The sequence below is a fragment of the Ipomoea nil genome, unplaced genomic scaffold, assembly GCF_001879475.1.
Source record: "Ipomoea nil cultivar Tokyo-kokei standard unplaced genomic scaffold, Asagao_1.1 scaffold1978, whole genome shotgun sequence".
Lineage (NCBI taxonomy): Eukaryota > Viridiplantae > Streptophyta > Magnoliopsida > Solanales > Convolvulaceae > Ipomoea > Ipomoea nil.
This window is the reverse complement of record NW_017618406.1, coordinates 2,133,693-2,147,416: the sequence shown is the minus strand read 5'-3', so window position 1 is coordinate 2,147,416 and position 13,724 is coordinate 2,133,693. Positions and strand designations below refer to the sequence as shown.

General features: G+C 35.5%; 1 protein-coding gene across 2 annotated transcripts in view; it reads right to left on the bottom strand.

Moving 5' to 3' along the window:
* Positions 1-483: 483 nt before the first annotated feature.
* LOC109147277 (F-box/FBD/LRR-repeat protein At1g13570-like) overlaps positions 484-13,724 on the bottom strand; it is a 71,307-nt gene continuing 58,066 nt past the window's right edge. Inside the window, exons 1-4 of one of the 2 annotated variants that reach the window (XR_002048620.1) lie at positions 9,008-9,283; positions 1,348-1,864; positions 1,100-1,255; positions 736-982 (exon numbers count right to left, since the gene is read on the bottom strand). Coding sequence is in view for 1 of the 2 variants with exons in the window: in XM_019294928.1 (XP_019150473.1) it covers positions 632-982 (351 nt within the window). In the remaining variant the exon portion in view is untranslated. Of the gene's footprint in view, positions 983-1,099; positions 1,256-1,347; positions 1,865-9,007; positions 9,284-13,724 lie in introns of those variants that run through there. The other variant, XM_019294928.1, reaches the window with a different exon arrangement.

Below are 13,724 nucleotides of genomic sequence, written 5' to 3'. Positions count from 1 at the left end.
ATTGTTGACATATTAACTACAATACTGCAATTGTTTGAAGACACTAACAAAATATTAAAACTACATTGCATCACACAATCCAAGTTGCATTATACATACTCCATAGAAAATAGGGATGTGAGACCGTCACATAATTCAATTGGTTATCATGTGGTAGATTGCACCCAAAAAAATAGGATCATTAAAAATTAAAGAGTTCTACCACATGGAATTCCAAATCTTACTCTTTAAATTTTACTCATTGATGGGACTGTCACGGATAAGCTACTTTTTTTTATGTGGGTCTCAATACAAATGTATACATCAAGATTTTGTGTGAGTAAAAATTAGGAATAAAAAATGGAAGTACACATAGTATTTTCCAAAATGAACATGGAAATACCATTACATTTAAGTAATAAGAAACACTTGGCTAAGCAGTAAGCACCAACATCACATCATCTGAAGTAAAATTTAGTGCAATTAATAGAAGCAAAAATTTACAAAAAGATATTCATAGAGTCTACTGAACACCATAGTAAAAAATCCAAGGTGTCATCCTTATCTAACAAAACATTTCAAGTTCAACCATCACCGTTGCTTACATTTCTAAGTTTCATACAAACTGAAGCATGATTAAACCAACTAGTCCTTAAGCATAGTCTTTGCCCTTGATGACAATTTGTGCTTTTGGAGATGCACGAGGGAAGCACACCAACTCCTTTAGGAACTTGATCACCGTGTAAGAATCTTTTATATAATAAGATTCCGTAATAACAACTCTCTCTAGTATAGGAGATTTTGAGAGCAACATTTTCACAAAAAGCATTTCAATAGTGAATCCACAAAACAGTTCAATCTTGATTATTTTAAGCATTTTTAGATTCTGATTAATAATGCAACTCTCTGGACCCTTCAAAAGTCTTGAAGCAGCTTCTAAGTGTTCATCTTCTATGTCATTATCTTCTCTGTGTTCATCTTCGATGTCATCATCTGAACATGTCTACATCTCAACAACAAATAAAATAAAAAACATGTACAACCATGAGGAAATCAAGAAAATAAAAAATCACTACACGCAAATATATACTCTATAAAGGTTTCTTCTGACAAATCTTACTCCTGTGATGTCCAGTTCACATAGGTTGGGAGATTTTTGAAGCAACTGCAGAACACCCTTGAGCTGCTTTTCAATGGCAAACTCTAAAGAACGCAGTTTGATTACTTGTAGATTTATTGCAGTTGGGAAGGAGGTTACTTCAACATCTTCCCAATTCTTTAACAAAAACAAAAGATTATATGAGACCTGAAAAGAATATTTGATCTGTCAATACTATAGTCCATATATGAAGGAAGATAGATTCTCACCATACAACAAGTCGCCATCAATGCAAAGAACCTTAATTGCTTTCAAATGAAGTGCAAACCATCTCGATTCAACCGCATATATAACACCAGTAATAGACAAGCTTTCAAGTTTTGGAGCACTAATCTTAAAATTATTGATCTCACTACAACTGATTAAATCAAGCTTCTCAAGATTAGGAATACTATACACAATTCCATTAACATTATGATTAAAAACAACACTGCTGAAAGCTAATGAAGTGACACAGGGAAAAATACAAAGAGCATTTAGTGGGAAATCAAAATACACACTGAAGAGTCCCAGCTTCTTGATTGTCCGCCACGAGACTATACAAAGTGGCAGCTTATATCGACTGCCCCAGACCCCATGAGAGATGTCAAGTTCCTCAACGCCATTTCTTAATAGAAAAAGAAACCACTGATCTAAATCGGACTGCTCCAGCTTAGGATCGAGTAATTTAAGGGCAGTGATGACTAGACTAAATTTCTTCACGGGTCGAACACGCTGCAAGAGAATGTATTGTTAGAATATTTTATTCTAATGTTATTGTGGTCCATATATTAAAGTGGTCTGGACAATTAAAATCCCGTTGTGATAGGTAATGGGAATAAAATATGTAACGATCAAGGGGTTATTACTCCCCTCTCTTTGGCTTTCAATACGCTATTTAAGCCTACTTAATATTTGGTTTATGGCCATTATTGCCATAATTCCAATAATCAATATTGGAATGTAAGTTATGTAAAGAAGGCAATATAAAAGGGCATAAGCATTTTCCTATCCTATCACTGTGAAAACTAACGTGAAAGACCAGGGGGAAAAGTATTCTGAAAAACACTCTACAAACTTGCATAAAGAAGTTGTGAAGAAGAAAGGGTTGAAAGCTTCATCATTCTGTCATGGAATCAGGTTAGTACTTTAACGCTTCCGATTAAAGTATTGGTTAAATCATGCCATGCCTATTGTTATAGTTTTACATGTGGTATCAAGAGCAATGTTAGGTATAATGATTTACCAATTTTGTTTTGAAATTTATGTATATATATACGTTAATTTCAATTTGTGTATATATGTGTTAATTTTGTATTGTTATTATATATATACATATTATGGTCGTATATATATATAAAAGTTTTGAATTGATTCAACGGATTAAAGATGATTTTGACAATTAAAAATTAACAGTGTCTGAATTATTCCGTCATCGGCTAGACGGTCGGTGCCGTCGGTAGCCACCTTTTCTCCAGCCTTGCGGCTGGAGAAGGAAAGCAGCAAAGCTGCTGCTTCTCCAGCACAAGGCTGGAGGTTTTTTGATGGGGCCGTGAAGGGCTCTAGCCAATTTGGCTAGAGCCCTAAGCCCATTAATTTTTTTTATTTTTAATAATAATAATAATAATAATAATAATAATAATATATTATTATTATTATTATTATTATTATTATTATTATTATTATTATTATTATGGATGATAGTTTGAGAAGAAAAGATTTGTTGGATTCATGAATTATTATAGTTTGGTGATTCGTGGATTTGTATGGCTCTCAAATTATTATTGTTATTATTATTATTGTTGTTATTTTGTCTATTGTTGTGAGGAGCTTGTTAGTCATCAAAGTGGACTTGCTAAGGAACAATTAGATTAGAATAAATTATTGGTTTGGTGATTCGTGGATTTTTATGGTTCTCAAATTATCATTGTTGTTATTTTGTCTATTGTTGTGAGGAGCTTGTTAGTCACCAAAGTGGTCTGGCTAAGGAACAATTAGATTCAAATAAATTAAATTTTTCTTACTTAAATTGTTTTTAGTCTATTAAGGATTCTGAGAGTCACCAAAGTGACCATGTTATATAATATTTGGACTAAATGAATGTTGTGTATGGCAATAAAATTCTATTTCACTCATTAAGGATGTATTTTTTTTTAGCTTGTTAATCACCAAAGTGATCTAGCTAGATGGAGATAGATGATGATTAAAAATAGAATTTATGCTGCCCAAATCATTGAGATGCCTTAGATGACAATTACAATAATTATAAATTATATTGCTATGAGATTGCCCAAAGGTGAATCACTACAAATAATTTATAATACTTAAAGAATATGATTTTAGTGCTTTGTCAAATAGCTTTGTTTATCCAAAGATGACTTGGTTATTTGACTAGTACTTGATTATCATTATTATTGTTTTATGTATTGTTGGTATCTATTAAAAGTTATGTAAAGTCTGAATTGGTTATACGCTTAGTATAAAAGCATTAAAGTGTAAATATGAAATTTTAGCTTTTGCTCAATTCTCGGCTTCAATGAATGCTGTTGTGAGGTTCAATGGCCTCAATTATCAAGACTGGTCTGAACAAGTCCAATTCTACTTGGGCTTAACTAGACTAGACCTTTCCTTAAACACAAAGGAACCTGCAGCCCTCACAGACAAAAGCTCGCAAGAAGAGAAGGAATATCATGAAGAATGGATGAGGTCCAATAAAATGTGTTTAAACCTCATGAAGATTACCATGGCAGAAAATATGAAGCCGATGATGCCGCCAAAAGTGGACATTGCATCTGAATTTTTAGAAACAGTGAAAGAGCTATCTATGTCTGAAATTGCAGATAAGTCAATTCCAGGGAACCTGATGAAAGAACTAACTTCCAGGGTTGTAAAAATCCCGCCTAGGCACCGAGTAATCGGCGTCTAGGCGCTAGGCGCCCATAGGCCGTGGCGATTTCCGCCCTAGGCTCCCGCCTAGGAGACCGGCCGCCTAGGCGCCCGTCTAACGCCTAACTCGTCCGATTACGCCGAGTTAACTCGTCAATTTCTGTCGAGTTAGTCGAGTTAACCCGACCAACTCGACCTTGCTAATTTTGTCCATTTATATGACATATACATATAATATGACATATATACACTCGTAGACTAGTTTGATACTTTCAATCTTTGGATGATTGAAGTATTTGGGTATTTCATTTGAGTTTTTTTTTTATTTATATTCTTTTGATGTTATGACTTATGAATTGTCATTATGTCATTTATTTGGATGTGTTATTTGATTGAATGTTGAAAACAGCCTCATTAAAATTGTCAAATTGCAAGTCTGCTACTGTTTTTTTCGCAACCACCTAGCGCCGCCTAGATTCCGCCTAGGCGCCGACTAGGCCGCTTAGGCACTAGGCGCTGGCCGGGCGCCCGACTAGCGCCCAGCGCCTACTGCAACCATGCTAACTTCTAAGAAGTTTGATTGGTCTATGCCAATCCATGATCACTGCGATCAAATGGCCAATATTGCAGCAAAATTAAAGGGGATGGGGATGGAGTTGTCCGAATCATGGCTAGTTCATCTAGTCATTAACTCACTTCCACCAGCAGAGTTTGGACAGTTCAATGTGAACTACAATACTCTTAAAAATGGAGTTTTAAAGAAACCAAACATTTGCTGGCTCAAGAGGAAACGAGATTAAAGAAGTTAAGAGATCACTCCATGCACTTCACATCTCAAGGAAATTCAAGCACCAATAAAAGAAAACCAGGTAAAAAGGGCAAGACCCAACATAACACTCAATCGGGTCAAGCCCAGAAAAGAGTCAAGTGCTTCTTTTGTAACAAAATGGGGCATTTGAAGAAAGATTGTCCGAAAAGAAAAGCTTGGTTTGAAAAGAAGGGTAATGATTCTATCTCTATGTTTTTTGAATCAAACCTTATAGAAGTACCAAACAATACCTGGTGGTTAGATTCCGGTGCTACTACTCATGTCTCTCATATTTTGCAGGGATTCAGTTCGATCCAACTCACAAGAAAAACTGATGAATTCTTATTTATGGGAAACAGGATGAAGGCACGGATAGACGGAATAGGGACGTATAGATTGATCCTAGATACTGGATATCATTTGGATCTAGCAAATTGTCTCTATGTCCCTGACTGTGCTAGAAATCTTGTTTCAATTAGTAAGTTGGATATGTTGGGATTTTACATCAAATTTGAGAATCGTACTTTTCATTTATGTAAGGACAATAAATATTATGGTTTTGGTACTTTAATTGATTCTCTTTATCGTTTTAATCTTGATGTAAATTTTGCTGAATCCTTATTTCATGTTGAGAGTAGTATAAGAGTTAAACGTAGTGCATTAACGGAAAACTCTGCTTACTTGTGGCATAAACGTTTGGGACACATATCCAAGGAAAGGTTAGTAAGGTTGGAGAAAAATGAAATCTTCCCTGCCTTGGATTTTAGTGATTGGGATGTGTGTGTGGATTGTATTAAAGGAAAACAAACCAAACACATAACCAAGAAACCTGCTACAAGAAGCAGTGAGCTGCTTGAAATAATTCACACCGACATTTGTGGACCTTTCGATGTTCCTTCTTGGGGCGGCGAAAGGTACTTCATCACCTTTACAGATGACTACTCACGATATGGCTATATATATCTACTGCATGGTAAATCTCAGTCTGTGGGCACTTTAGAGGTGTTCATTAATGAGGTTGAAATGCAGTTAGATAGAAAAGTCAAAATTGTGAGGCCAGACCGGGGGGGGGGTGAATATTATGGTAGGTCTGACGAAAAAGGACAATGTCTAGGTCCTTTTGCTAAATTCCTCGAAAGCAGGGGCATTTGTGCACAGTATACAATGCCTGGAACACCACAGCAGAACGGCGTGGCTGAAAGGCGGAATCGAACCCTCATGGATATGGTTAGGAGTATGGTAAGTAATTGTACCTTACCTTCTTCATTGTGGATGTATGCGTTAAGGACCGCTACATATTTATTAAATCGGGTTCCAAGTAAAGCAGTTCATAAGACACCTTATGAACTATGGACAGGAAGGAAACCGAGTTTAAGGCATCTCCATGTATGGGGTTGTCAAGCAGAAGTAAGGTTGTATAATCCACGTGAGAATAAACTTGACCCATGGACAGTCAGTGGTTTTTTCATTGGCTATCCAGAAAGGTCTAAAGGGTACAGGTTTTATTGTCCTAACCATAGTATGAGGATTGTAGAGACTGGGAATGCTCGATTCATTGAAAATGGTCAAAATAGTGGGAGCACAGAACTACGTAAGGTGGACATTCGAGAAATTCATGTTGAATCCTCTTCACATGAAAATTTCTTTCAAGATGTAGTTCCGATTATCACGTTGCCATCCTCTAGTGCACCGGAACAACATGAGAATGCCCTAAACCCACATGAGGGTATTGTGACCAATGAAAATGAATCAATCACAATTCAGCAAGAAATCAATGAACCACGGGAAGAAATGGCATTAAGGCGCTCTACAAGGGAAAGGAGGCTTGCCATTTCTAATGACTACGTGATATATTTTGCTGAACAAGAAAATGATTTGAGCATTGATAAGGATCCAGTTTCTTTCAAACAAGCCATTGAAAGTGACAGTTCTGAAAGATGGTTAGATGCCATGAAAGATGAGTTGAAATCTATGAAAGTCAACAAAGTTTGGAACCTTGTAGAATTACCTGAAAATTCAAGAAGAGTCGGGTGCAAATGGGTCTTTAAGACCAAACGCGACTCTAACGGTAATATCGAAAGGTATAAAGCTAGACTTGTTGCCAAGGGTTATACTCAGAAAAGTGACATCGACTATAACGAGACCTTTTCCCCAGTTTCCAAGAAGGACTCGTTAAGGATTGTCTTGGCATTGGTGGCTCATTACAATTTAGAGCTTCACCAAATGGATGTTAAAACTGCCTTTCTAAATGGTGATTAAGAGGAAGAAGTATATATGGACCAACCAGAAGGGTTTTTTACCACAGGAAAGGAACACTTAATTGGTGTGTAAATTAGAAAAGTCAATATATGGACTTAAGCAAGCTTCTCGATAGTGGTACATTAAATTTGACAGTATTATTACATCTTATGGTTTTGTGGAAAATACTGTTGATCGGTGTATCTACATGAAAGTCAGTTGGAGCAAGTTTGCTATTTTGGCCTTATATGTTGATGACATTTTACTTGCTGCAAATGATAAGGCCATGTTGCGTGATATTAAAGTATTTCTTTCCAAGACCTTTGAAATGAAGGCTATGGGTGAGGCATCCTATGTGATTGGAATAGAAATATTCCGAGATAGAACACAAGGATTATTAAGATTGTCTCAGAAAGGATACATTAACAAGATCTTGGAAAGATTTAAGATGGATAAATGCTCTCCGGGAGTGGTTACAATGTAGAAAGGAGACAAATTAAGTTTAGCTCAATGTCCCAGAAATGAACTTGAGCAAAAGCAAATGGAAGGTATACCTTATGCAACAGTGGTTGGATGTTTGGGATATTTACAGACTTGTACTCGGCCAGACATCAACTTTTCTGTTGGTATGTTGGGTCGATATCAAAGTAATCCCGGCATAGAACACTGGAAGGCTGCGAAGAAGGTTTTAAGATATCTACAAGGCACAAAAGATTACAAGCTTACATATAGGAAGTCAGATCCACTTGAAGTGATTGGCTATTCTGATTCAGACTATGCTGGGTGTGTACATACGAGAAAATCTACATTTTGTTATTTGTTTCTATTAGCTGGAGGAGCAGTTTCTTGGAAAAGTGCGAAGCAGTCAGTCATCGCTACTTCCACTATGGAGGCAGAATTTGTGGCATGCTTTGAAGCCACAAATCATGGACTATGGTTGTGGAATTTGATCTCGGGGCTTAAAGTAGTCGACAGTATTTCTAGACCTTTGAGAATTTATTGTGACAACTCCGCAGCAGTGTTCTTCTCTAAGAATGACAAGTACTCTAAGGGTGCTAAGCATATGGAATTGAAATACTTGTCAGTTAAAGAAGAAGTATAGAAGCAGAGAGTGTCAATTTGGCATATAAAAACTGAACTTATGGTTGCTGATCCTTTGACCAAAGGTTTAGCGCCAAAAGTCTTCTCCTGTCATGTGGAGAGTATGGGAATTTTGGATAGAGCCTTGTTATCATTGTAATTTTGGTTTTCAGTTTTATGATATATTGACTCGGTTGAATTAAATTAATGTTATATCTCTGTTTTCACCTATGGTTGTCAGTATCGAAATTAAAGTTGACCTATGATGCATGGAAGGGAACATGTTGTTCAAATAACGTGCGACCGCCATGATCTAGCTAACTTTAATTTGAGTAAAGGCTCATTGATGTTTTGGGATATTTCGTGAATTAAAGTTATCCTAATGCATCAATGATACACATGGACCAAGTGGGAGAATGTTAGAATATTTTATTCTAATGTTATTGTGGTCCATGTATTAAAGTGGTCTAGACAATTAAAATCCCGTTGTGAAAGGTAATGGGAATAAAATATGTAACGGATCAAGGGGTTATTAATCCCCTCTCTTTGGCTTTCAATAGGGCTATTTAAACCTACTTAATATTTGGTTTATGGCCATTATTGCCATAATTCCAATAATCAATATTGGAATGTAAGTTATGTAAAGAAGGCACTATAAAAGGGCATAAACATTTTCCTATCCTATCACTGTGAAAACTAACGTGAAAGACCAGAGGGAAAAGTATTCTGAAAAACACTCTACAAACATGAATAAAGAAGTTGTGAAGAAGAAAGGGTTGAAAGCTTCATCATTCTCTCATGGAATCAGGTTAGTACTTTAACGCTTCCGATTAAAGTATTGGTTAAATCATTCCATGCCTATTGTTATAGTTTTACATGTATGTTATTATTTTAACGGGATTATAACCTTTGCATTCTCTGAAACACCCGAAGAAGTTCCAATCAAACACAAGCCGCCCATGCTGCAACCAAGCATCATTCCAGTGGGTTGAGAGCACAGCAGTTCTGGCAGCATCTCGGGTGGGCAAACACTCCAAAATTCTGTCCTTTACCTCTACCGGCAGATGACTTATTAGATCCCTACTTGCATCCGGTACGGCTTCGATTCGCCGACGTTGAGCCATCAAACTTTAACAACAATGAGGCATCAGTCGAAATCAAAAGCCAAAATCGTTCGGAGAGTTTCGCAAATAAAAGGATATTAGGAAGAGTTGGGAAGAAAAAAAAGTGATTGGGGAAAAAGTGAAAGAAACCCTCACCTCCGTAGCCTCTGCCCTCTGATGTTTCAATTGTTATACCCTGCACCACGGGCGCACACAGCACTGTGCGTCCCGCGCCTCTCTAAACGACGTCATTTTGTTAAGTTGTGTAGAAAGTTGACGCGATTATGTAAATTATGGAATACAATTATGTACATTTGTTTATATAATTATGTACATTTTTTATACAATTGTGTACATTTTTTTATACAATTATTTTCATCCGAAATAAGAAATTTATGTGTATTATGTTAAGAGTTTATGTGTATTATGTTAAAAGTTTATGTGTATTATGTATTATGTTACATTATGTGTATTATCTTTTCAAAAAAAGTATGTGTATTTTGTTATACAATTATGTACATTTTGTTATACAATTATGTACATTTTAGTATACAATTATGTACATTTTAGTATACAATTATGTGCATTTTTGAAACATGAGATTTTTTGTAAAGAAAATTAACAATCGACACAGGAAGCGGAATTCCCAAAAAAAAAAAAAAAAAAAAAAAATCCAAAACGACGTCGTTTAATGAACTATAGAAGTGTATGTTAATAATTACTGAACTCTATGTTCATAATTATAGAACTCTATGTTCATAATTTTTGAACTCCATACTCACAATTATTGAACTCTATATTCACAATTGCAGAACTCTATATTTATAATTATAGAACTCTATGTTCATAATTATAGAACTCTATATTCATAATTATAGAACTCAATATTCATAATTTTTGAACTCTATATTCATAATTCTTGAACTCTATATTCTCAACATCTCGCTGAGTTGTTTTGACAATTTTTTTTTTTTAAATTCTGATTAGTGGAGGAAAACAGTGCCACTAACAGTACGGTTACTCCAAAATTGTCAAAGAACGTCGTATTGGAACCGTGTCTACCTTGGAAACCAAAATGCTAATCATCTTGAAGGGTTTAAATTAAAGGAATATAATATTACTATTAATTATTCAATTTTAAGAATATGATGTTTGCTCCTCATCTTGGTTTAAACTAGGTTGATTTTAGTAGAAATAAAATGATGATACCTTAGTATTTTCATAATAAAACTAGTGTATGTGAAAAATTAAACTAAAAAATAAAGCTCCCTCAACAATGTATATTGTTAAATGAAACTGTAGTATAATTATATTACTTTAGTGTTATTATAATAAAACTACTGTGTAAAAATAAAACATGTGCATGAATATTTAATTTGCCAATGATCTTGTGGTCTAGTAACATGAAGTGACTCTCCCAAATGGGAAGTCATGAGTTTGAGCCCCAATAGAGGCGATAGCTATGAACAAATTAATACTACATTGTAACAGAATGCTTTGTAGGGGTGGTATTTTATTTTCCATTGAAGTTGGGAAGAAAGTATGACATGATTAGACAATTTTACCCTTGTTACTTTTGTTATTATTATCATTGTGTAGATGCATTTTAATCTTTATATTCATTATTCCTTGTCATTCTAACCCAACTAAATAACGGAATATTCCAATAATTTCTTTTTTCACCAACCAAACAATAGAACCAATCTTCTTATATTTTTTTTTCTCATATGAATTTCAATTCTATTTCCACTCAAATATTTTCCGCAAACTAAATGAGGCATTGTAGTTAATTGTTATTAGTGAGTGTATTTTGTTGACTATGGTAAAAATTTATTATGATTAACGGCTCCATGATTAACCCTATCTTAAAAAATATTTAGATTCTTTTGAGACCATGAGGTGTCCTGAACAAGTCCTAATTGTAGGAGACACGTTTATGTTCGTAGCATACTTGAACTAATCGATGTTTCAAACTCCCGACCTCACTTAAGAGATGTGATTGAATGACCACTCACGCCAACTAAATTGGTTAATATTCATATTTTTTAAGTGTAGATTAAAGTAAAGAACATTTATCGTCCTTTCAAAAAAAAAATATTGTGATTGACCAAATGTTAAAACTATTTGCAAAACTTTGCAAATAAGTCTTGGCCCAATGGATAAGGCGATGGTCTACGAATTTGGGCTGGCATGCTTTCTTTAAGTCTAACAAGACATCGCATTCACTCTTTTTGGGCAAATTATTCTGTGGACGTCCACCTTGTAAGGTGGATTTGAGTCAAAAGATATACAATTTACATACTAAATGTTAACAATTTACCCTTTTAAAATTCACAATTTGTGATGATCGTGTATTTTATTCATAAATTCTCAAAACTTAGAAACACAATTTATATTTCAAATGTTCACAATTTTAGTACTAAAAATACACAATTTAGGATCAGGATCTGTTGGTCCCGAGAGGGTGGCGAGAAGTCTAGAGGGAGGGGGGGGGTTAATAGACTTCTCTAACTTTTCAAACTTTTCTTAGACACACAACACTTTGGTAATTTCAAGTCTAAGTAACAAGCATTAACAACTAAACAACTTAGAGTGTGCACAGCGGAATAATTAACGGTAAAGTGTTATGCTTAATTGTGCGGTGCTCAAAGAGAGATTCCAAACATGCAGCACGTTAGAATGACTTGATATGGTTCGAGGATGATATATGCAAAGTTTGGTTCGCATGCAAACGTGGGAACTATCAAACCCAGACAGATAAAGATATGCGATAAAACGTTACGGGTTAGTTCGCAGTTAAGGCATGCATATAAATAGGTGAGCTGTAAGTAAGGTAAAGAGAGAGAGAGAGAGAGAGAGAGAGAGAGAGAGAGAGAGAGATTTATAGTGGTTCGGAGATGGTGTAATTCTCCTACTCCACTCTTCTCCTTTCACTTCAAGGAGGAAATTCACTATTCTTCGATCACTTAGATACAATAGTGAATAAGTGTCCACCGACACTTCCCGAGTGCTTCGCACAAAGCTACACTCCTCCAAGGTTTTCACAGGCTCCTTTTGTTACTCTGCTTTCCCCGAGTACTTCGCACCAAGCTGTACTCTTACACCACGAGAACTACGCACAAAGCTACGCTCTCACAGGGTTTTTCACTCTCTCTAGTTACTCCGCCCTCTTTCTACACTAAGTAGAGAAGTTTACAAAGAAAAAGAGTTTTTCTTTCTCAGACTTGAATTCTATCGTGTGTAGCTCAATATATCACTTGATGATTGATTGGATATTCTTCGTTGTTTTTCGCTTGTAGAAATCGTATAAAGCTCTTGTTTTTCAAGTGTGTTTGTCTTCAAGTCTGCTTGGGCAATTTATTGCAAATGAAAGCTATTTGCCCGTTGATCAACTTTCGATCTCGTCCGTCCATTTCAAATGTAGTTGATCAATTAATGTTGTCTACTTGATCTGCAACTTGGTCTTCAACTCTAGGTGATAGCCTTTCCGCCTTCGTCAGATGATTTCAAATAATTCAAACATTGCGTGTATGCAGATCTGACATAAAGTCCATTGAAAATTGTAGCCTCCAAATTTGAATAGCTTCTTCGTGTGAACTCTTGGCTTTGTGGCTGTGTACTTGATCTGACAAACCAAGTTGATCAATAAAATATTTCTCCTGCTGATTCTTGCTTGGGTATGAAAAGATATCGCCATTAATCAGCCTTCTCCGAGTGTCTTTGTCTCCATCGTAAAAACGTTGATGTCCATAAAATAATTCTCGGATTAAATCTTCATGTCCAGGTTCACCTTCCTTTGTGGTCCTTATACCTTGCATTCTCATGTGTATTTCACTTAGAACTTCCAGTAGATCTTTCTGGTCATGGAGTTGCTATGTTACAATCTTGCCTTTTTATATTTGTAACACATCTTGCCTCGTAACACATCGTGTCTTGTTACATTTGTAACACATCTTGTTGTGTTATACTTGTAACTCATAAAAGGGTTACTTTTGATGAGATTTAACCTTAAGATCTCTTGGATATATAAACACACCTTCATCCATCTTGACTAGTGTAACATTAGCATAAGATGTGTAACCAATTGCTTATACCTCTTTTCTTGATCAACCTTTCACATGCTTGGTACCTTGTCACGTTTGTAACTCGCCTTTCCTTGTTACGTTTGTAACTCGATTTACCTTGTTACAATCTTGGCTCCCTTGTTACAAAATATTTTGCTTGAGATGAAAATCAAACATAAAATGTCTTGACATTTCCATCTATCAAGTCTTCTTCCATCTCTGCTAACTTAACCTTTGATGACTTATATGCAGCTTAAATTTGTTAAGCTATAATCCCGCTTAACCATAAAGTTGGCAAACTATAGCAATTCACGTAGGCTTTTATGGCATGGGTGCACCGTGCTCTGTGAACCAGACTGACTCAAATAGAAATAAAATGGGGAATACTAAAATACATTTGGCTCATCAAAACTTTACAATATTCCTAA